Source organism: Triturus cristatus, chromosome 3_2 (genome assembly GCF_964204655.1).
Source record: "Triturus cristatus chromosome 3_2, aTriCri1.1, whole genome shotgun sequence".
NCBI lineage: Eukaryota > Metazoa > Chordata > Amphibia > Caudata > Salamandridae > Triturus > Triturus cristatus.
In genome coordinates, this window is record NC_140584.1 from 780,555,719 (window position 1) to 780,578,593 (window position 22,875).

The 22,875-nt window shown below is 43.9% G+C and overlaps 1 protein-coding gene across 1 annotated transcript; it reads right to left on the reverse strand.

The window, feature by feature from the left end:
• Positions 1–5,181: 5,181 nt before the first annotated feature.
• LOC146858114 (gamma-crystallin-1-like) lies at positions 5,182–18,970 on the reverse strand. Its single transcript, XM_085646883.1, has 3 exons — positions 18,939–18,970; positions 7,877–8,119; positions 5,182–5,511 (listed from the first exon to the last, which is right to left on the reverse strand). The coding sequence occupies exons 1-3, from the start codon at positions 18,945–18,947 to the stop codon at positions 5,239–5,241; spliced, it is 525 nt and encodes a 174-aa protein (XP_085503009.1). The 5' UTR covers positions 18,948–18,970; the 3' UTR covers positions 5,182–5,238.
• Between the last annotated feature and the right edge of the window lie 3,905 nt (positions 18,971–22,875).

Consider the following 22,875-nt stretch of genomic DNA (forward strand, 5'->3'; position numbering starts at 1 on the left):
TCTTCAACAGCGAATTGCTTGATTCTCCCTCCACCAGCCACAGGGCAACTGACTCCAGTTGAATCACGCTACCACAACATTCCCCAAGAACCTCAGTAAATCATACTGAGGTTCTACATTACAACACATTCCCTTCCCTTCTTCACAAAAGTAGAAAAAAATGAACTGTGGAAAAAAAAGAAAACAAAGTAATTTTAAATGAATTACACCGTCTAAGGCCTAATTTTATCTAGGCTGGATTTCAGCAACGCCATTTACCTGGGATCCCCAGAATCCACTCTCCAAACTCTGCAAAAAGCTCAAAATGCCGCGGCCCGAATTCTAACTAACACCCTGGCCAGAACATCTGCCAAGCCCGCATTGAGGACGCTGCATTGGCTCCCCATCAGGGAAAGGGTAACTTTCAAGGCCCTTTGTCTGGCCCACAAGGTACTTCACAACTCGGGCCCCCCAATCTTAAATAACTGGATCAAACCCTATAGACCCACGAGAGCTCTTCGTTCCGAACATGGAAACTTCATCACGATCCCCAAGGTAAAGAAAGCCCGTGTAGGTGGCCGCCGTTTCTCGGTCAACACGGGAAAAAAATGGAACGCACTCCCCCTGAACCTCAGAGCAGAACCAAATCTCCTGAGATTCAGAAAATCTCTCAAAACCCTACTCTTTCCCTGAGCTATTTTCTCTTTTCTCTCCCGACTCTCCCCCCTGTGAGTAAGAGGTTCAGCGCTGGGATACCTTTTGGGTGACTACGCGCTTTAGAAAAACCTAAAATAAATAAATAAATAAATACCGTCTGTAAGAAATAACAGCAAAATAAACAGTACAACAGGCATAAATAATAGTACCAGTACAGCAGATAATGCGGGGATCAATAAAGCTTAGTAGAGCGAAACATAATCCACCAAATAATGGGGAGGTCTATGCAGTCTAGTAGTGCGACTTCCTCTAACCTCACCATGAGGATCGCGAGCCGGTGTGCACAGGCTCACTGGCATCACCACCCCCACACTCAACACGAACACTCCCCTCCCCTACCTTGTTGCTGGCTAACTCATAAGCATGAAGCCATTGAGGTCCCTAGGCAGGTATACTCTTTCTTGTCCCCAAACTGCACTTTCTGGTACAATGACACTTTGCGTATGTTCCACTTGTTACCATTATCCAACACCACATACCTGTCACAAACCTCCTTGACTTTGAATAGGCCCCACAATGTACTCAATCCCTTGCATAACATTCCATGCCTTATTTTGACCCAGTCACCAGCACTCACTCGCTCTCTCCTGACACCACTCAACCCACTACTCTCCTCTCACCCAGTACTAATAAGCCAAGTCAAGGTAATTTTAGTCCCCAGATTTCATCCTCACATTTTCTCAAAGGAGAAACATTGGTCACACAATGAATTGTAATGCGATGAGCCCATACCATATAATCCACGCCCCCATACACCTCCATTTGCCCACTTTCTGGAGAACAAGATCACGATCCATACACTTATGCCACTCCTCAGCCGAGAATGAACCTCCAACTTCCTTTTCCCAAGCTGAAGTACCATGTCTATCCCCCTCTGACCACTCTAAAGATAAGCATGAGAGGCAATCAGCTTGTGCATTTTTTACCCTGGTATGAGTCCAATTTGGTACCTGTACTCCTGAAGCCTGGAGTCTAGACTAACCCGCCTAATGGACACCTTGCCTGCCCCACCAGGACTCAAGTGTTTGACCAAATGTTTATGGTCTCTATGAATGAAAAAAGTGAGACCCCGTAGGAAGGTCCTAAAATGTTCTACTGACTAAGAGGAAGCTAAAGCCTCACGCTCAATGACTGAATAGTTGCTCTCACAATTCATAAGGGAACGTGAGGCAAATGCTACAGTTTTCTCTGTACCAGAATGTATCTGAGAAAGAACATCCCCCAGACCCCATGCACTTGCATCCACAGTTAAAAATGTTTTGAGTTGGATTTCAAATGGTGCAAGGATACCCACCTCAGAAATGTCCTTCTACGCCACTTCATATGCTCTCTGTTGACCCTCACCACATATGAACATACACCCCTTCTGTAGCAATATCCTCAGTTCTTCAGTCTTGCCTGCAAAGTTTTTTCACAAAATTAGCATAGTATTCAATCAAACCCGTGAACAACCCTAAATGACCCTTATCGTGGGGACCTGGTGCAGACCTGATAGCTTTCAACAAGTCAACCTTGGGAGGAACCCCTTGCCTGGATATAGTATTGCCAAGGTATTCAATTTCTTCCACAAAGAACCTACATTTTTCCCTCCTCAAAGTGAGCCCCGCCTCCCTGAGCCTACTCAACACAGACCTCAAGGTGTTGTTATGCTCCTGGAATGACACACCAAAAACTGAGATATCATCTTGAAATAATTTTACATTATCCAATCACCTGAAGACCTCAGTCATGATCCGCTGAAAATTGCTCGCAGCAGAGGATAACTCGAATGGCATCCTTGTAATCCTAAAATTTCCCTCCATATATTCTGTGAATCTTCATATAACCTGATCTGGTGATAAGCACTTTTCAAGTCAAGCTTAGAAAAGTACTTACCACCTTTGAGCAACAACAACTAATTTATACTTGGGAGGGGGAAAATATCTGTCACAACATGCTGGTTTAAGCTGCGAAGATCCACACAGAATCTAAGCTTGCTGTCACTCTTCTTGGCAATATCAACTAGACCCATCCCGAAGCCTCAGCAGGCTCTATGACTCCCTCATTGAGCATGTCATCTAAAGGTTTCTTGACCTCACCCCTCACTACAACGGGCACCCTCCTCAATTTGTGTTTAACAGGAATGGCACCTTCCTCCAACACAATTTTGTGGACATGGCCCTTCATCTCACTCAAATTCTCATTGAATACATCCTTCATTTCCCCAACACCTCTTCAGTGGTAACATCAGTGACTGACAACACTTGACCTGGAGCATGGTCATCAATTATAAAATGCAATTCACATTGATGCTCCTACCCCAAAATAGGTGGCCCATCCTCCATCACATTGACTTTCCCTTCGACCGGGTATGATTTGAACACAATGGGAGAAGAAAAATACCCCAAAACATCAATACGTTCTCCCTGGTAGCCCCTGCGATTGATGTCTTTAGGCAGAAGAGACACTAGCGGCCAATCCTTTTTCCACAACGTCTTCGGTATGATGGTGTACAATGAGCCGAGTCCACCATGAGTTCCACTTGTTTGTCCGGAGTCCCAAACCAGGCTTTAGGTGTGTCTCTCCTGTTTCCTTCCTTCACCTCAGGCCGAACAATCAATACACAATCCTGGTTATCACTTTCACAAAAGGTTTCCTCGGTGCCAGCCACACGTGACTTATATGAGTCCTTGAACACACAAGCATAATGACCCAGGCACCCACACCTTCTGCACTCCTTGTTAGACGCAAAACACCATTTTGTATCACTGGTGTGGAAATCACTACCACACGGTGAACAGCCTTTTGATCTACCCCCTCTCTGAGGTCTCGTCGAAACCTTGTTGGATGATCCTTTAGACATGCCTTCTTCTTTTTAATACTGCTGCAACCTGGCCATCCATCACCTCTTTCCTGCCCAACTCTTTCATGATTCTCTCGGATTTCTCATCAACCTTTGCAATTGTTATGGAATTATTCATTTATGGATTTTTTTCCCCCTACAGGCGTTCCTGCATTTATTTACTGAGGCACTGAACAATTAGTTGATACCTGAGTGTTCCCCCGAAACCGGTCCCAGGATGCTTGTTTCTGGTTCAGGGAACACCTGGCTTGTCAGTTCGGAATGAACTGTTCCCATGAGGAACAGGGTCAAGACTGACTTCAATATGGCTGGTCTGAGCTGCGGTGGCGAAGTGAGCTAAAGAACGATGGTGGATTCAACCAAGAGCTGTGACTGAAGGTGAGTGTCTGAAAAGTTTCAACGCTCTGTCCATCATCTCCATGTGTTTGCTTTGTTTGTCCTAAATTTGCAGGGTATGCCCAGACATGGGTTCCTTGTTCACTTTTCCACTGGATTCAAAGCTAGACTGGCTGATGAGGGGTGTTACCCCAAAACCGGTCTCAGGATGCTCTTTTGCGATCCAGGAAAGACCTGGCTTGTCAGTTCGAGCTGGACTGCTCCCATAAGGAACAGGGTCAAGATTGATTTGCATATCACTGGGTCTGAACTTGGGTGGTGAAATGAGCTAAAGAACGATGATGGATTCAACCCAGATCTTTGACTGGGGGGTGAGTGTCTAAAAGGTTTCAGCGCTCTGTCCATCATCTCCTTGTGTTTGCTGTGTTTATTTGGTAGGCATAGTCTCCCATTGGGCAGAAAGCACAGGTCTCCTTGATGAGTCTATCTAATTGATGAACAACCCCAGCCGACCTCCTTAATCAGGCTGGTCCTCAATGAATGTATCACATAGACCACTCACACGTCGAATGGTTCAAAAGACTATGAACTAGAAATGGTTTATCAAGAATACACCCCCATCACCTTTACAAGGAAATACCAGGACAATCCTGCATGTGTGCATCATGTTGCTCACTTTCTAATATTAAGCTCTTTTTTACAGTATTTATAAGAAATAGAAAAAGGTCTTCTGAAGTGCTGGCATTAGTTTAAATGGGGGAAGGAGCTGAAGCACCAAGGTGTCATGCAACAGGTAACAACTATCTCTGCAGAGATGCTAATGAGGAGAAATGTGAGGATGTGCAGTGAAACAGCAATGGAAAAACCTGAGTCTAGCATGTCCAGATTTGGATTTTAGGCACTAAAAAGTTTACATTTTTTTTTTAAAAATCACATCTCCGGTTTCCTACATTGGACTTTTTTCCATTTTGGTGTCAATTAAGTCATAAAAATATTTCCAATTTTTATGAATTGTTATTGGATTTCTATTGTGTGTTGTGTCTTACGTATGTAACGTATTGCTGTTTTTTAATTGCTTTAAACCCTTGTCTCCTAAGTTAAGCCTGCCTATTTGCAGCCAGTTACCAAGGGCTGAGCAAGGGAATAATTTATTGAGACTGAGACTGGACCTTATTTTGTGATTATGGCCTTTTTACTAGTAAGTAACAACCTTCCAAAAGCAACCATATAGATTCCATCTGTTTTAAGAAAAGCAGCGATGATCTTTATTTTCAACTTTTGTTGGGGAAGAACAATACACTTTGATATCAAGGTATTTTAAGTTTTATTAATACAATCTAAACAAAGTTACTACCTACAGTAGTTTACAAATATCCCATTCTTCTGAAGGAGCCAACCCTTGGGCTCATGGCTCCCCAGTCGGTGTATCTCTTGTACTCCCCAGGCCTCAAGTAGTATTGACGTCCTCTATAGTTGGGCTCTTCATAAAAAATCCAGTGCCCCTCAAACACATTACAGGAGTGGATGTCATTGAAGTGGAATCGGTCATAGACATTTGGGCAGTCATCTGTGAAGTCCATCATCTGCCCTCCGAAGTCACTTTCCTCATACAGCCTGATCCGGAAGGTGCCACGGTACTGTGAAAATGAAGAGGAAAGAAGGGATGCAAAAGATCAATTTTTAGATCAACGTGGCATACCACTGGAATATCGAGTTTTAAAATATCATAGTTGCAAAATATCAGGTCCTAAACTGCTATTAAATTACTTTGAAAGTATGAAGGTAAGTATATATCAGTAAGCATAGATTAGCTATTCTTAGGTTCACACATATGTATTTTGACATTATATGTTATCTTCAAGATAACATAGATGTAAAGTTAAGAATTGTACATCTATGTACCTTAGATTAATTACATTTAAGTTACCAATATTCAGGCCAAGATATTTCCACATATCAATATATTTTTTTACTGAATATTCTGACATACAACTTATACATTTACAAAACACGTTTTGTTTTTACTAAAATGGTATTGAAACACCCTGTATATATTTATACAGAATGTATACAGAATGTTATTTCACATCTCATTCCTAAAAGGAAATTGTATTATATTCCTTTCATCAAAGAGAAAGATAGATTGACAGCATACACTATAAAGATATGTTTTACCAGAAGATGAATTATCTAACTAGAGTTAGGTCTTCTATTACCAAAAGCAGATAAAGTAAGAATGTATAACAAGGGGACACATCACATCAGGTAGGATACCTGCACCCCATTGATTGTAGGTGTGTCTAAACAGCTTTTTCAATGTTTCCACAGTGTTCCCGATCATTATATGGACTATGATGAAAATTCTTTAGATGCATTGACTCTCTTCTTAACACTGGCTTCTGGTGATTGAGACCCTGCATCGTAAATGAGGCACTGCATTTCAAATGTGTGGCCTTACAATATGAGGATCTAGATTACTCAAACTGCTTAGGGTGATGTTGCTTCTTTGCTCTCTGCTACCTTGCAATATAACTCTGACCCACACAAAATTAAATGCAAGACAATAACAAACGACTTCCATTTAACAAACGACATCCATATAGTTAAAATGATGGTAAACAGAACATTGGTGAAAATTATGACAGAACTATAAATAATGTTGTTAGTCAAGGAAAGTGATGTTATGCTGCCCTAAGTGATGTAATCCAGCCTATTTTGAGATGATATTGATGATGCAGATATCCTGTCCACTGTATTGGAAGTGTCATAGTCTGTAATGCAATTGTAATATGATGGATGGGATATCTGTCATGTTTGTGATGGATGGGATATCTGTAATGTTTGTGGAGTATCCCATCTGTCAACATTTAAATAAGGGCCATGGTGTTGATCACACCAAGAGTCAAGCTCACAGTCAATTTAAACCATGCATTAGCAGTGTTTAGTATTAAACTTGTGTCTCATTTCAGGAAGGATGGCAATATCGTGTCATGTAAGAAGGAAATAAAGACTTCATTGTACCTAGCTGCAACATGTGCCTTCAATGCACATACAAGTTGCTGTAACAACTAAAGGTGTCCTGCCCCAGCTACACTTTCCATTCTACTAGGGAGCACTTCACACTTAAGACTGGACAGGAAAGAGTCAGAGAGGCAGTATAAATCTATGCCATCAATTTTTTTGTTGTATATTTACAAATCATGTTAGCACAGTCAGAATGCATACCTCTCAGTATATATGTGCCTTGTTGGCTGCACAAGGACAAGTCATGTGTATCTTACACAATCTCTACAATTTATTCCTGCATGTTTTCACAGGTTTTTCATAAATAGTTGCAATGATTTATTTACTCACAAAATCCAACCTGTAGTCGATAATACCTGCCCAATACACTGTAAATAGTCTCAGGTTTGATCATATTATACAAAATTAACAATTTAATGCCGTTCTAAAGTGCATCTCCAAAAAATGTGTGATTCAGATGAGATTGCCAGCATCTGGACCAACAACCTCATTAGCATCAGAACTGTCCAATCCTGCTCCAGTTTGGGAAACAGCTGAAGGCGCACCTCTTTGAAGAACACTACCTCATGATGTAGCAACAGTCCGCTTTGCCTTTTGAAACCAACTACTACCCCTCCATTCCACACATTGACTGAGTCTTTGCTTTGTACCATATACAGCGCCCCTCTGCTTTTCGGCAACTGGCGCACTATATAAGTACCACATACATACATGCATACATAAAAGAACCCGGTGTCATGGTTGATGAATGGATTTTGATATGTCTCCTTCTATACTAAAAAGGATGTGCAGGACTTTAATTATCAAAACTGTTTGGTGAGAGAGATAGAAAGGTGGATGCTCTAGAAAAGCACTTGTTGCATTAGTGACCTATTTTAGACAGAAGCAGAAAATATATATTTCCAATATTTATGTCTTTAAAAACCAAAGTAAATTTGTTAAAATTGCTGAAAGCATATGGGCTGAAGCTGGACTTACTTCAGGGATCATTCGACAGGACCTGATGGAGTCATTGTATCCCATCCACCGCTGATACTCAGGGTACTCCCCCATCCTCAGATAGTACTGGCGCCCCCTGTAGTTGGGGTGCTCATAAAGCATCCAGTTTCCATTTTGAACACGGAGGGAGTTGCAGCGACTGAGGTGGGAGTGCAGGTCTGCACTATCAGAATTGCACTCATAGGAGCGGCCACCAAAGTTTCTGTCCTCGTAGAAAATAATCTGTAAAAAGGAAGATAAAATGGAACATTATATAAGCTATTGGCTATGCTGTGTTGTATGTGTAGCAGATAACTCTGTTCTCATTGACCTCGATGAAAGATAGACTTTTATCATAATCCTCAAACCTGCTATCTAATCTCATATTTACACTTTCTGTTGAAATCACACACCTTAATACTAAAAAGTGACCCGGTGAATCATTCCTAAATGTAGCATTTGTCAAGACCTTAAAATGGGTAAATTGACCTATGACACATCTAGCTTTCCAACTGGCTGTTGAGAGATCCAACTTTAGAAAAGTATTGAGCCAATCACGCTTTTTATCACACTTTTTTAGCCGTGCCTTTTAATCCTGAATTGGAGTACATATGCAAGAATATAGATAATCTACCATCTATAAAAGTACTGCTGTATATAGAGTGGTTCTAAATCTGTGCAGTAATATCAGAAAATAAAAACCTAAAGCACCTACTTGTGGATTGCGATGTCATACAGTTGTTTGGGTTGTGTATCTTTATTCGCCACGCGCAACTCGGGAACTGCCCCCTCTAAAACGATGTCGATAAGTGGTGGGCCAGGGAATTAATTGTGGAACATTTGCAGGACTTTTCACAAGGAGAGGGCCGGGGTCCCCAAAAAGTTCTCAAGTGATTCTCTCTTGTTTCTAATTGGTGTCTGTGGGCCTTGAACACTATCAGTGGTTAATTTGAGCCAGTGGTAGCAGGTGGGACTCACCAGCACTCATTTGTGAGGACATAGAGTTATTTTTCTTAAACCTTGATCCAGGGCATGAGAGAGATGAGCACACAAAATGGGGGAAATAAGGTAGAAGTTAAAGAAAGAAAAAAAACTGTGACAAAGGGAGAAAGTTGAGATAAAAGGACAGCGATTGTCTGGTGGTGGATGAAGGGGCATGTAGTGGAATCAGAGCTCCAGCAAACATACAACTCAACTTCTCCAGTGCTCAAAACAAGTCATTTATTAGGGGCGTGGCTTAGCAGCCAGCATTGGCGGACACGTGAGCGAGAGGCTCCGCACAGACCTGGTAAATATTCACTTAAGGCACTGCAACTTTTGGCCTGATGCTCTTTGACCCGCGAGCGCTGCGACCGGGGGGTCTGCCGCCGCTGGAGGGGACACATTGCAGCCCGGAGATCGAGTTTTCACGGAGTACTCCGACCCTGCGCAGGAGTGAGACTGGGCCCTTCTGAAAAGAGCTTGCTGTGTCAGACAGTGGTCTGGGGACTCGGCCGAGTTGGTCCCCGAGCCTACCACTGCCGAGAGAGACCAACAGACTGCAGAAGTGAATTCTGACCCTGGACGGGTGAGCGCGTACCCGTTGGGGCCTGAGCCGGTTGCTGTGGAGGCGGCACGGGCTGGGCGAGATCGGTGGCACTGTGGTCCCCATGGGGGATGAAACTCGGCAGTTGGGCCACAAACGCAAAAGAATGTCGGTACCGGACCTGGGGAGATCGCTGAGCCAGAGGCAGACCTGGGGATTGATCTGTGGAGCAGTGTGCCTGATTTGCACCCACAGCCTCAATCCAGCCACATCCTGAACAAGAATTGTAAAGACAAGTAGAGGCAAGAGATACTGTGAACCAAGTGGTGTGGTGGTTTGATGTAGAGCTACAAGAGAGCTGGCGGTGGCACACGGTCTGGGTCCTAGGCTTGAGAGGCCTGGTTGGAGCGGTTGGCCATAGTTGCATGCAGCGAGGCTCACTGCTTTAGGGTGGGGCCCTTCTTGGCTGTGCCCCCTGGACTGAGCAGCTGTGGTGGGCCGATCTGTGGCCACGAGACGCAGTGGGTGGCACCTTGGAGTAGCCCCATTGACACACCTGGGGAGGAAGGTACAATGCCCTGGGACCACACGGACTGGGCAGCCCAGAGATGGAATAAAGTAAACAGGAGGCACTGAGCCACGGAAAAGTGACTGCTGGGTCGGGGACTTGGGGGACCCATCTCACTCGGGTACCGCAACACAGAGCTGGTGGACCTGGCCACTGCCTGACTGAGGCCTGCCACCTGGGATGCGGGAGCAACGAGAGAGATGGGCCAGTTAATACTGTTGGGACTGTGGCGCACCGTGCTGAACTCTCAAGTGTTGTTGACCGGGGGGTCCCCCCTGCATGCTCCCTTCGACAGTGGACCACCACATTCCTGCGATAGGGTGGAGGGCACTCTTGTGAGGGCTGAGCAGAGGCGACATTAGGGACACCCCAGGACAATATCATACCCGAGGGGCAAACCTAAGGCAAAACCAGTTGAGACTGCCACAGAACAAGAGGAGGGACAACTGGAGCAGGCGCAGAGCAATGCGGGGCGCAGCAGCTAGAAGACCTCATACAACAACAACTTGCTAAGATTCTAGAGGCAATCTCAGACTCAAAAGAGACACTGCTTCAAGATATAAGCACAGTGTTGGTGGGGATGGGTCTACTCCGTGCAGAGCACCAGAAGCTCAACGAAAGGGTGAAAGTGGTGGAATCGAGCCTTGAAGAGCTGTCCCTGGCCCACCAGGCGATGGTCAAACAGGTGGCAGAGCTGCAGGACCGGTTTAAAACACTGGAGCGCAGGGCAGAAGATAGTAAAGGGCGTAGCCAAAGAAACAACATCTGCATTGCGGGCCTGCCAGAGGGGGTTGAAAACGGCAACATGATGGCCTATTTGGAACCATGGCTCCACCCCGTGGCTAAACCGGAGGGGCTAATAAAGTTCTACACCCTGGAGAGGGCACACCGGATCCTAGCATGCCCGCAGGCGCCGGGCCGGTCCCCGAGACCAGTAGTGGCCCGATTATTGCATTAGAGGGAAAGAGACATCTTACTGCAAAAGGCATGATCAGATTCTCCATATTCCTTGACTATACCCTTGAAGCACAACAAAATCGCGCCTACTTCTTGGAAGTTAAGAAGGCGCTAAGATCAAAAGGCCTGCAATACTCCCTTAATTTTCCTGCCTGACTTCGCATAGTAGTGGATGGAATGACACATTTCTGTGAAGACGCTTCGACTGCATGGGACTGGTTGGAAGTGTATAAAACCAAGACCCTTCGGGTTGCGCAAAAACAGGCACTGACTCGCCAGAATAGGTGGGCTTGAAAGCGTTCCAGGAGACGCCCGACGGGTAACATCTCAAAGAAAACAATACCCTCACAGACAGAGGTAGAAAGGGCAGCGGCATTTGCTGAGATCGTGCTCCCAGAGGGGAACTGGGGGATCGGACTCAGGCTCCTCTAATGGAGACAGCCTCAACATGCCGCAAGTAACCCGAAAAACTGCAGATGAGATCATATAGCAGAGCATGTATTGAGAAAATGGAACTGGCTCAGTGCCTTGCCAATGCGGTGGTAGCTGACTCTCATTGAGCCTGAGGAGGCGATATGGCCCCGGTTGGACTATTATTGAGGTCGGTGCACTGCAAAGGCCCTGATATTTGACACGTTATCGAACGAAGCCATGACCCCCTTGACGGACCTTACCATAGCTGGTTTGGGCCTTGATTGTCCTTTGTAGTCATATGAAGGGTTTGGGCGGATGGCTGTTGCCCCACTGCTCGGGAAATGGGGAGTTGGTGCATGTTAAGATCCGTTTTTCTGTTGTTTTTTGTTGTGCAAGGCTTGGCATGTTTGTAGAGCAGATAACTGACTGCTTTTCCTTTTTGCTGGATTGGGAGGGGGGTTGGAGGGTGGTGGAAGGGGATGGAATGCTTTACCTGTGATGTCAACACAGTGCCAAGCACTGAAGTTCCTTACATGGAACATTAAGGGGATGGGGTCCATGTCCAAATGCCATAACATACATAATTATTTAAAGAGACGGGGAGTGCAGATAGCTCTCCTGCAGGAGACAAATCTCCTTCGAGCAGAGGTAGAAAGACTGCGTAGGCGTTGAAGAGGGCAGGTCTATGCTACATGTTTCTCTGCGTACGCACAGGGGTGTTAGTCTGGGTTAGATCCAGGGTTCCCTTTGAGCTGGTTCATAATAGATAAGGAAGGCAGATATGTGTTTCTCATGGGGAGGCTATATGGGCGAGAAATCACACTAGGCTGTGTGTATGCACCCAACCAGGACCAACTGGCTTTTATGGCCAACCTTTCCATTTCGTATAGCGGACATGATGCTAGGGCATGTTATAATGGGGGGGGGTTTAAATTAGTGATAGATGTAGGCTTGGACTGTTCCCACCCTCCCTTACACGGGGCTCAAACCCGACGAGTGGTGACTGGATTGGGGAGTGGATGTCACATTGGGAGTTGAAAGATAGTTGGAGAGTCCAACATGGAGAGACACGACAATACTCATTTTATTCCCCAAATGCACCAACTGCACACACAATTAGACACCTTTTGGTGCTCCCCCTCCCTCAGCAGTTTTATCATAGGTACAGAATATCTAGGGCGGACCCTGTTGGATCACAGACCAATGCTGCTGACATACCGGCCGCATGGAGATAGACCTCCCATACCTACATGGAGCCTCAATCCTATGTCTCTAGAAGACGAGCCATTTACTAGCGCCCTGCACTCCCTCATAGGAGAGTTCTTTACTGAAAATGAACACTCCACTTCCTCTGCATTAATAGAGTGGGAAGCGTTTAAGGTGGTGGTGCGAGGACACTGTGTGGGGCAAACTGTGGGAGTGCATATGGTCCTCCACAGGGACTTGTTGGCTAGAGAGGAAGAAATCCGGGCACTGGACAACCAGGCCGGAAATACATGGGTCCCCGATTCTACGTGTTCGGACTGCTGCTGGCTTGACGGTACATGACCAGGAGGAGATCAATGGTCTATTTAGGAACTATTATAAGACACTCTATGCCAATCCCCCCAGGCCCCCAGCACGCTTATCAGTGCTTTCTGTGACCCGTTTAACCTCCGCATTTTAAATGTAGAGGCAAGACAGGAATTGGGAGGACCTTTGACCCTGCAGGAGGTGCAGGGAGCAATCGCCACTATGGCCAGTGGGAAAACTCCAGGCCAGGATGGCCATCCAGCAGAGTTTTAGCGGACATTTGGGACCAAATTGGCTCCAAGTTTGGTGACCTTGTATGCGGAGTTGCTCCAGGTGGGCCATTTGCCAGAGAGCATGCGTGATGCACCAGTGATCCCACGCCCCAAGACTGCAGCGCCTGATACTGGGGTAAAAGATTACAGGCCCCTCTCCATGCTCAACACTGACATTAAAATATTAAGTGAGGTGTTGGCGCTTAGACTACTTCCATATGCAGAACCTAATCGATGCCAACCAGAATGGATTTATTCCTTCCTGCAATACCTCGTATGACCTCAGACGCTTGTACTTGGTACTGTACCACCCGGAGGCACAATCCCTCCGACAGGCCGATATTCTGTCCATTGACCTGGAAAAGGCCTTTGGTACCGTGGGCTGGAACTACCTGCTAGTGCTTATGAGGCGCTTGGGTGTGGGAGATGACTAGGTGGCGTGGGTGTGACTATTGTATACGCACCCCACAGCCAGAGTCAAGACTGGTAAAAATATCTCACTACTATATCAAATAGAGCGAGATACCCGACAGGGATGCCCCCTGTCGCCGCTTCTATTCGCCTTGGCGATAGAGCCCCTGGCCAAGCTACTTCGAGAAGGAGGGGAAGTCGTGGGCCTGGAGATAGGAGGGAGGACACATATCTTCTTCTTTTATGCAGATGACCTAATGGTCTACCTCTGCGATGCTACTAGGAGTGTGGAGACAGCTTTACATTGCTTGGAGACATTTGGGGAGCTGTCAGGTCTACAGGTTAATAAATGTAAAACATACCTGTTCTCCGTGGCTGGACAATTAGAACGACCTCCCAATCTACCTGCAGACCTTAACTGGGCACCAGTTATGTTTAAATCCCTAGATATCCATGTCTTTCATTCATTGGAAGATCGAAGAGGTGGTAACTTGGATAAAGCACTTAGATCGCTCCTGTCCAACGTTCAGTTCTGAGGCATGTTACTCCTTCTTACAATGACTAGGATCTCCCTGGAGAAAATGGTCATGTTACCCCGCTTATTATGCTATTTCGCCAACTTGCCAGTTATGATGCCTGTGGGATGGTTTCGCACTTTAGACTCCTTAACACAAGACTTAGTCTGGGGGAACTGTAGGCATAGAGTGTTCTTCCAGACTCTGAGGCATCCTGTAGAGGCAGGGAGCTGGGTAGTGACAGATTTTGAGCTCTATCAACGGCATCCCAGCTGCAGGTCAAAATCCCAGGCTGCTGCTGGCAAAACTCTTGGACCATACAATAAAAGTTCTTTATACCTCGATAGTTCAGACCACAACACTACAGTGCTGGAAACGTTGCATCAAGAAAGTACCTGCTTCCCTGTAATACTCTCTGTAGTTACCCCTGGTGGGGCTGCCACATAGGGAGTCGCAGAGGGTCATAGCTGCAGAACAGAAGGCACCATGGACGGTGGTGGGACTTGAGAATGTGGGGGATTGTTATCAAGAGGGAATGTTGCTCCCCTTTACGGAACTGGTGGAGGTTGTGGCCTGCCCCTCAGCCAGTTCCTTGTATATGAGACTTTGCAACGAGCATTTGGGCAGTTATGGGACCGGAGTAGAGAGGAACCGGGGACGCATGGGGTCTGATCACCCTGGCCACAGCGAGACACCAAATTAATTGGTTCTATGAGTCCCTGCATGAGGCTTCTCTGTCTCCACTGCTGAAACTGCTGGGGAAATGGGAGAGGAATCTGAGAAGGGAGCTGACCACTAAGGAATGGAGCAGAGTCCTGGAATCCCCTGAGAAAGTATCACGGAATGCACAATTGAAATATGTTCAATTGAATTATGTGCATAAGACATACCTGACACCACATAGGATATTTGTCAGATTTTGTAGATTTTTTTACTAGATATGAAGTCTTCATGTATATCTGTTACATCCAACCTCTTAAATCATCAGGCAATCTTCTTGATGAAGCACAAGTGTTTGCAGGTGCCGACGCGTTTTTCGGTGCAAAGCGACCGAAGAGCCATGCACCTTCCTCAGGGCCCACAGTGTCCAATAAAAGTTCTCAGGTGGAAGGGCAGCCAAGAAATATCAGATTACTTGATTCCATTTCATAGAGAAACTGAACTCCAGCACTTCTTTAAAGCAGCAACAGTCCTCAATAAACAAAAAGCAGCGAAGATGTGTGCGTGCTGATTATATTGCATTGCATCACTTATAAGTGTCCTCGAATATGAATTACAGGTGTCTCTTTACTAGATAAATCAAAGTTACTAGTCACACAAGATGCAGAAACAGCAAGGGGTAGTCCAAAATGGTGCTCAGACCATTTCCGATGGGAGACAAATCTCCGTGCCGCACTCTGATGACTGGAACCGTACTGTAGGTGGTAACAAGAGCAATCCAGCCTAAACAGCATTGGTATTCAGCACTCCGACCTTCAATAGCTCCTTCCGCAGGCTTCTGAGCAAAACATTGAGCCACACCACTTATTCTTGTACACATTAAGCACTGTTGCTTTGCTCCAAAGTTCCATGGGCTCCTACCATGCTCATCACTTTCTTGGTAAAGTCAAGAACTCAGAGCTTGCTCTTTGAGGTGATTATGCATCAGAGACTCTGATACAGTCTGACACAATGAAATAACAATCAAAATGGCCCACCAATCACAAGAAAAAGCTATAGCTAAGAATGCTAGTCTTTTTCTTCACAAAATACATTAATAGAGGGGTAAAATGGTGATCAACAAGGCAAAGTCGAAGGTCCTTACAATTTCTAGGCCCATGATTTAACCATACATGTTATTGTAGTACTACCACCTCTACATGCTACAGACAATGTAGCACTGAGTTAGATATATTATGTTAACTATGGAGGAATTATGACTAAAAGCAATATTTAGTTGGAAGTGCTCAGTGGCATAGGATTGAGCTCAGAAAAACAAACAATCTGTTACTCACAGCTATTCTCTTGCAGAATTCGTGCAGGTGAGAAGTTGATTTTCATGTTTCCTAACAACTGTGACTTCACATCGGAACTTCTACAAAGTGTATCTGTGTAAAGCCAGTCACAATCTCAACTTAAAGTTGCATGGCATGATTTGTCCAATCATCACAAATCTCACTATTGTGCTGGCCTCCTAAATACATCACTGATGCCATTTCCTTATGGCGCTGGAAGTATGGGTGTGGGGGATACTACAGCACCGCCAACAAGGTCCATGCTTGACTTCAGAGGGTGAATCAATAATGAAGATTCCTTTACATTATGTTTTTTAGATTGTCACATTTGCTCTGTGTTCAGAGAGAGCCCAAATGCCAGGCTATGTCTGCAGACAGATTGCGGGGTATCCTTTTAACATGGGGATTAGTGTTTACTTTTCGTTCTCTGTAAAGTTAGAGGATTTTCTAAAGTGAACTATGTGACAATCTTCCTGGGGAACAGTGGGTGCGGACGGCAAGGCTGTAGCATGCCACGTTTTTTCTAACACAGAAGAACCTTTAAATACCTGTAAATGAACTGTACAAATATTTCCAATATATCAGCAGTTGGGAAAACACATGGGGGCAGATTTACAAGCCCCTTGCGCAACTTTTGCGTCATGTTTCCCATGTTAAAAGTGATGCAAAAGTGGCGCAAGGGGCTTGTAAATCTGCCCCCTGTTTGTAATTCTGAAGAGTAATGGAAACAGAAATGTTAATACTCTCACAACAAATCAAGACACTTCACTTGGTGATGTGCAAATGATAAAAATATGCTGAATAGTTTTGTCAGTCAAACTGCATGTCTTTGCAAAAGTACTGGACATTTCAATAGTAAATATGCAGTCTGTAAGTGATAGTGTTCTATAAAGTCATACTCTAGTAATATATCTGTGACAGTGTCCTCTAGAGTTCACTACAGACTACATACTACACCCATAAAGACTTTCCTGCTGTATAAGCCTGGTAAGAAAATGGCATTAGAGCAATATTAAGGGTCACATTTGTGATGTCTAGTGTTCATTGACTATAATCTAGGTAATTCTCCACCAATGGAGATATGTAGAGGCTTCTAAGGAAATCCAGCATCCACTAGTTCAATGTACTCACTGTTCAGATCCAAGCTTGATATTTCTGCAGTACTTTGCTTAAAAATTGTGTTCATCAGCATTGTCGTTGTGCAAAGCTTTGAAGCTTAATATTATTGAAAAGCTGATAGAACTCATCTCCTAGTGAGAGGGTAACCATGAAATACGGTAAAAATTGATTGTTGCATGCTCTGTCCTTCATGCATCACTGAGATGTGTGAATACATTGTTAATGAAATTAACATGCAAGGTATATAGCCTAGAGTTTACTAGAAGCCACAGCCAGTGTTACCTATAGAAAGGGCAGCTGATTCCTAATAATGAAGTATCAATTACTGTTGTGTCTCAACACCCTACCACACAACTATTTCTAGGGTTGATAAGCCGCTTGCTAAGCACGTTGGTAAGCTAAGACTTCTTTTTGTCAACAAAGTAAAAATATACACATATAGGGGAATACAGGTCCTCTTTTGACTTCTTTGACTCAGGACCCTTCAGCTATTGGCTGGGGTATTGTCAATCACAGCTTGTATCAGCCCGCAAGAGTATTTTAGTCTCAGCTTCTTTCTACTGGCTGTTTGAATCTATTCTCTCTCCTCTAATGGGATGTCTGAGGGACTATTATACATCTGAAATACTTGGTCAATCGCCACTCATTCAATATCTGTTTCTGATAAGCACAGTAACCAATCACACATCTGCCCTGCTGCTGAGCAGCTGCTAACATTGTGATTTCACTTGACTGCCCTGCCACCAGAATGCCGTCACTGATTCCTTACTGTGTACCTGCAGCACTGCTTTAAATTCACCTGGTGCCTCCTATCCCCTGCCAGCGGCTACTACTAAGACCTCCTAGCAGCCACCGCCAGCTGAAAAAAAATTGTAAATCCAGTGAGTGTGGCTTATAAATCACTATCTGAACCAAACCTGTTGGATTTACCAGTACGTGTTTGTATGAGCTGCGAGGGTTAGAAAAGAACGGTGGAACAAAAAAGGATCCCTCTCAAAGCAATGCTTTCCCAAAATCCTCACACTAGAACCTTTGTTTGAAAGAAAGAGTTAAATGGTATGATTTAATGTTGTTCTTGATATTTTTTCATACACTTATTATTGAAAGAAATAATGAGATGATCTGCAACCCACAACTAAATAATCAAATTTACAGAAAAACAGTAGACATGCCTACTTGACCAAAAATATCAAACACTCTTTGACCCCTCAAGTCAGCTGTTCAGAAAGTTACATGGCCCTAAAGACAAAGAAAAGGAAGGTGGGGTGGGAGGGGGGTTAGAGGAGCAAGGACAATGAAAACTGTGAGGGGAAAAGTCTGGAAACAGTTATTTAGCAGGTATGAAAGGGGATAAAATGTATGGCACTGGGAGAAATGCAAAAATAGATCTTCCCCGGATCAGTTGCAGTCGGCCTCATTGGTGATTTATAAAGATTGTCTCTCACAAGCATTGCAACATATCCTGGCCTGCTTCCTCTTGTCCATAAGTTTGTAACAAATAATGCAATTATGTATATAATGGCACAGTGCTCTAGGTAAGGCTAAATACATTTTTCTTTGCGCTACGAGCACGTACAACAGAAGAGTGTACAAAGGAACTGTTCAAAGCAAATTAATCTATCTCAGCCGTCTGTATTACAACATAAGGTAAAAAATCAACTCTGTTTATCAGAGCTTTGAGGGCTCCTAACAAAGGAGTGATTGATAGTATAGCGACTTCCGGGACAATAAGACTTGAGGAATTCCTAATGCTAAAGCCCTGCATGTTGCTTTACCTTTCCCATGTTGGCTGGTGTCAGTCAGAAGCTGTGTACTCAGTGCTCGGAGGCCCCAGCCCTTTTATACACCGAGGGCACAAACGCTGAAGTCCGGAAACAATGGACCGCGCTCAAGCCCTGGAAGGGAAATGTTTAGCTTTCTGTATTGTTGCACTGTAATTGGGGAACAGTCTTCTTTTTTCAGATTCTCTTGTTCTGTTTTTGCTTATTGTGGGTTAAACCTAACTGCTGACACTTTGCGTAGCATACAGGTTTCTGGAACCATTTTGTTGGCTCCTGAGGAAAAACAATGTTAAATATTTCTGGAAGCTGAACACATGGAGAACGCTTTCATAATTTGAATGTGTTCATAGAGCGCTAAGGGAAACAGTTATTGTTTTGTTATAGCGAGGTCTGATACTTTGTTAGTCTATCCTTAAATCCCTAAATTAAAGGTTTTCGTACCAATTTTATCCGCTAACCAAATATGTTAAACTAAGGTAAGAAGATTTGGTCATTCAAGATCCCATAGATATATTCCACAAATGTTATTATGACACTTTTGAATTCCTAGAAAAAATATATGTATATCTCCAATATGGAAACACCAGCCCAGTTTCTAGACACAACATATTTAAGTCTTTCAGTACTTAGGGCCACATGCATTAAAGTAAGGAATTGCGATTCCTAAATTGCGATTTTTAATGAATTGCGATTTAGGAATCGCAATTCCCTATGCATGTAGGAATCGCAAAACAAATTGTGATTCCTACACATTCCTTAATGGCGACTCCCAAATTGCAATTCGCAATTAAGGAATGGCTTCCCATTCATTCCTACGGGCCTATCAGCCCATAGGAATAAATGGTATGGCATGCGCAATTTGCGAGTAACAGACAGATACACACAAATCGCTCATACAATTTGAAGGGTGCAAGGGGGCCAGAAGGCCACCCTGATGCACTCCCAAAAATAGGTAAGTATGCACTTGTGGTGCACACACATGCCCTAACGGCATGTGTGTGCACCACAATGCACTTTGAAAAATGCATTTGTTTTGCATTTTTCAAATGAATTGCAAATTACCATGAACTTGAAGTTGATGGTAATTTGCAGTTCCAAATTGGGAAAATGCAATTTGCAAATGAATGATGTATTGCATTTAGGGAATCACAATTTGCGATGCCCTAACTGCATTCACAATTAAGGGAATTGCAAAAAATTGCAATTTTCATAATTGCGAATTACAAAAAAGGTACATGCTTTGGATAAGGCCATTTTACGATCGCAAATGGCCGAATTTATGTGATTTGCACTGTTTGCGATCGCAAAATGGTCTGATGCATGTGCCCCATAATTTGCAAAAGAATTGCTGATGCTTAAAGCTCGGCTGTGGGAATACTAAGGCTGGTAGTCTGGAATCCACCTCATACCTCTTTAATCTGCCACCAGGCAATCCCTGCCTCTTTATCTCACTCTTACAGTTTCCTGCTTTGCAATATCTTTTTGTTCTTTCTCTTCCTCCGTATTTCCATTTTGTCTGATTTCCATTTCTTGCTCTTGGGAAATATATGATGAGGAAAAATAAGTGGCGGTCCCCAAAAATGAGTGCCAGTGGGCACCACCGGCAACCACCAGCTCACATTATGCACTGAAGTCTTTCCACATTTAACAAGACTGTTTGTGGGGAGTGTAGTGTCTTGTAAATAAAAGAACACTGAAACTCTTTTGGCTCCCACTGTACACCGTAGGCCTGTGAGATAAGTGTTTGGAAAGATGAGTTGAAGACAGGCTTAGAATATGGAGTTCCGACTTACACCTAGCAGAATAAAGATGTGTAAAATTGCTCTCTGTGTGTGGCATGGTTATTTGCGGTTGCCTATGGCTGGCAGGACGCTGCAACTGGTGAAAAGATAGGGAATACAAAGCCCATACACTGAAAGCACTCTTCCAGAGGGTATGCATGGTCCAGCAAACTGCTTGTGCATGCCGTGTGTGCCACAGTCGAAATGCAGTATCAACGCTGGCAACGGTGGAGTTTCAATGCAACACCAGCCTGTATAAAATGCTTAAAGACAAAGAAAGTGGCATTAAAAGTCTACATAACGGTGGGCAGGAACTGAATGAAACAGATGCAAATAAAAGGTACTGTACCATTATGTAAATGAATGCCATACGCAATACGAAGTAAGAATGCTAAAGGCGTATGCAACCAGGTGTCTGTGAAGAAACATTTAAGCACAACGCTGCTCATAACGTTGCCTGTTTCCATGGACTAGTAGAATACATCGATTTTCTACTTACTAAAACAATTAATGAATCACCATGCCACAACGTGCTGCGGAACGGCCCGAGAGGGAAGATCAGAGGGGTTGCGCATGCAGAGCTGTCCCCAGGCAAAGGGGCCCAACTTCAAACGTGCCACCAATGGGCCCAGAACAACTAGACAGCCATAAGATAAAGATCTGCAATGAAGAGCCAGGGCAAGAGCCAAGGTCCGAAAGTCATTAAGGCTGACCTCGACACCAGGACATCACTAGGCACTTGAAAAGCTCTGTCTGATCAAGTTCCACAGGAAGCTCCTGACAGACCACTACTGTCCACCAATGTATATACGGTGGCTGCATTCTTAAAACCGCCAACTACATTTGATACTGCCAAAAACCAGAATATTAGCAATAGATGGACTGCATGGATATAGACTTTTGAATATTTCATCGATACATAGACGAAAAAGATGATAAAAAGATCACAACGTATCTGAAAAATGTGACTGGTGAATAAGTGAAAGAAGCCATGAAAAAGATGCCACAAAAAGATGAAATGGCTTACAATCAATTCACAATGAACTTGAAAGTGCCAATTGTGGGTTATGAAAGATACATATGCAGTTATGAATGCCAGAGACCAGGTGAAACCATCAATGACTTTGTTGAGAGACTGGATTTTCTGGTGAAGCACAGTAAATTCAATTAATTTAATGATGGGGAAGCTTCGTACCTCAGAGTGATGGAGGGATGTCTGTCAGATTCTTTTCAACAATGAATCTTGAAAGAAACTCTGAGCTTAGAACAAGTCCTTAAGGCTGCCTTCGCTGAAGACCGTGCTGCCCACGACTGACGTGGAGGCTGGAGGCACCCAAAGTGCTTCACTCATGAACATGAAAAGTAAGCCAAAATACAAGGCTGTGAGATAAAAGGCAACGTCTCCACAGAAAAAGAAAACGTGTTACAGATCTGGACAGCCATTTCCACACAAAAGTAAATGTCCCGTCATTGGACAGATATACATCAGCTGTGGTAAAGCGAACCTTTCATGACAAAATGCCCAATCAAACGCTAACTCAGCGATGTTTGACGCACTCCCACAAGGTAAAGCGGTCACAGCAACTGATGCAAGTTGACACCAAACGAAGTCAATCATTGTCTAAATCATCAACAAAGAGTTCCTCAGAATCAGTTCCCACTGAAATTGACAGTGACAATTGTGTAATGTCGATGTTTACTTCAAAAGGGCATGCATATGTGGGACAGGTCTCATGTGAGGAAAAACACAAGGCAAAGACAAATTTAAATGAAAAAGAAGCACAAACATTCAAACATTGTCCGAAGATCACTATAAAGTTAAACAGGTGTTCGATATCATTCATTATTGATAGCGGTGCGTTGATAAATATCATGCCTGAGGAGAAGAATCAAGAATTATCTCCATTACGACACCTTACAAAGTCAAAGACTAAAGTATACACATGGGCTTAGAGGGTCATTTGTAGTCAAAATGAATCATAAGAAAATTATGGTCCAAGTGCCTATTCTTGTACTTCAAGGAACAGCTTCACATGCCTGTCTGCTGATATGGGACTGATATCAGTAAACTAAATATAAATCCTCATCATGAAATTGTAAGTCAATTTCCTTCATTATTTCATGGGTTAGGAAAACTCAAAACAATAAAA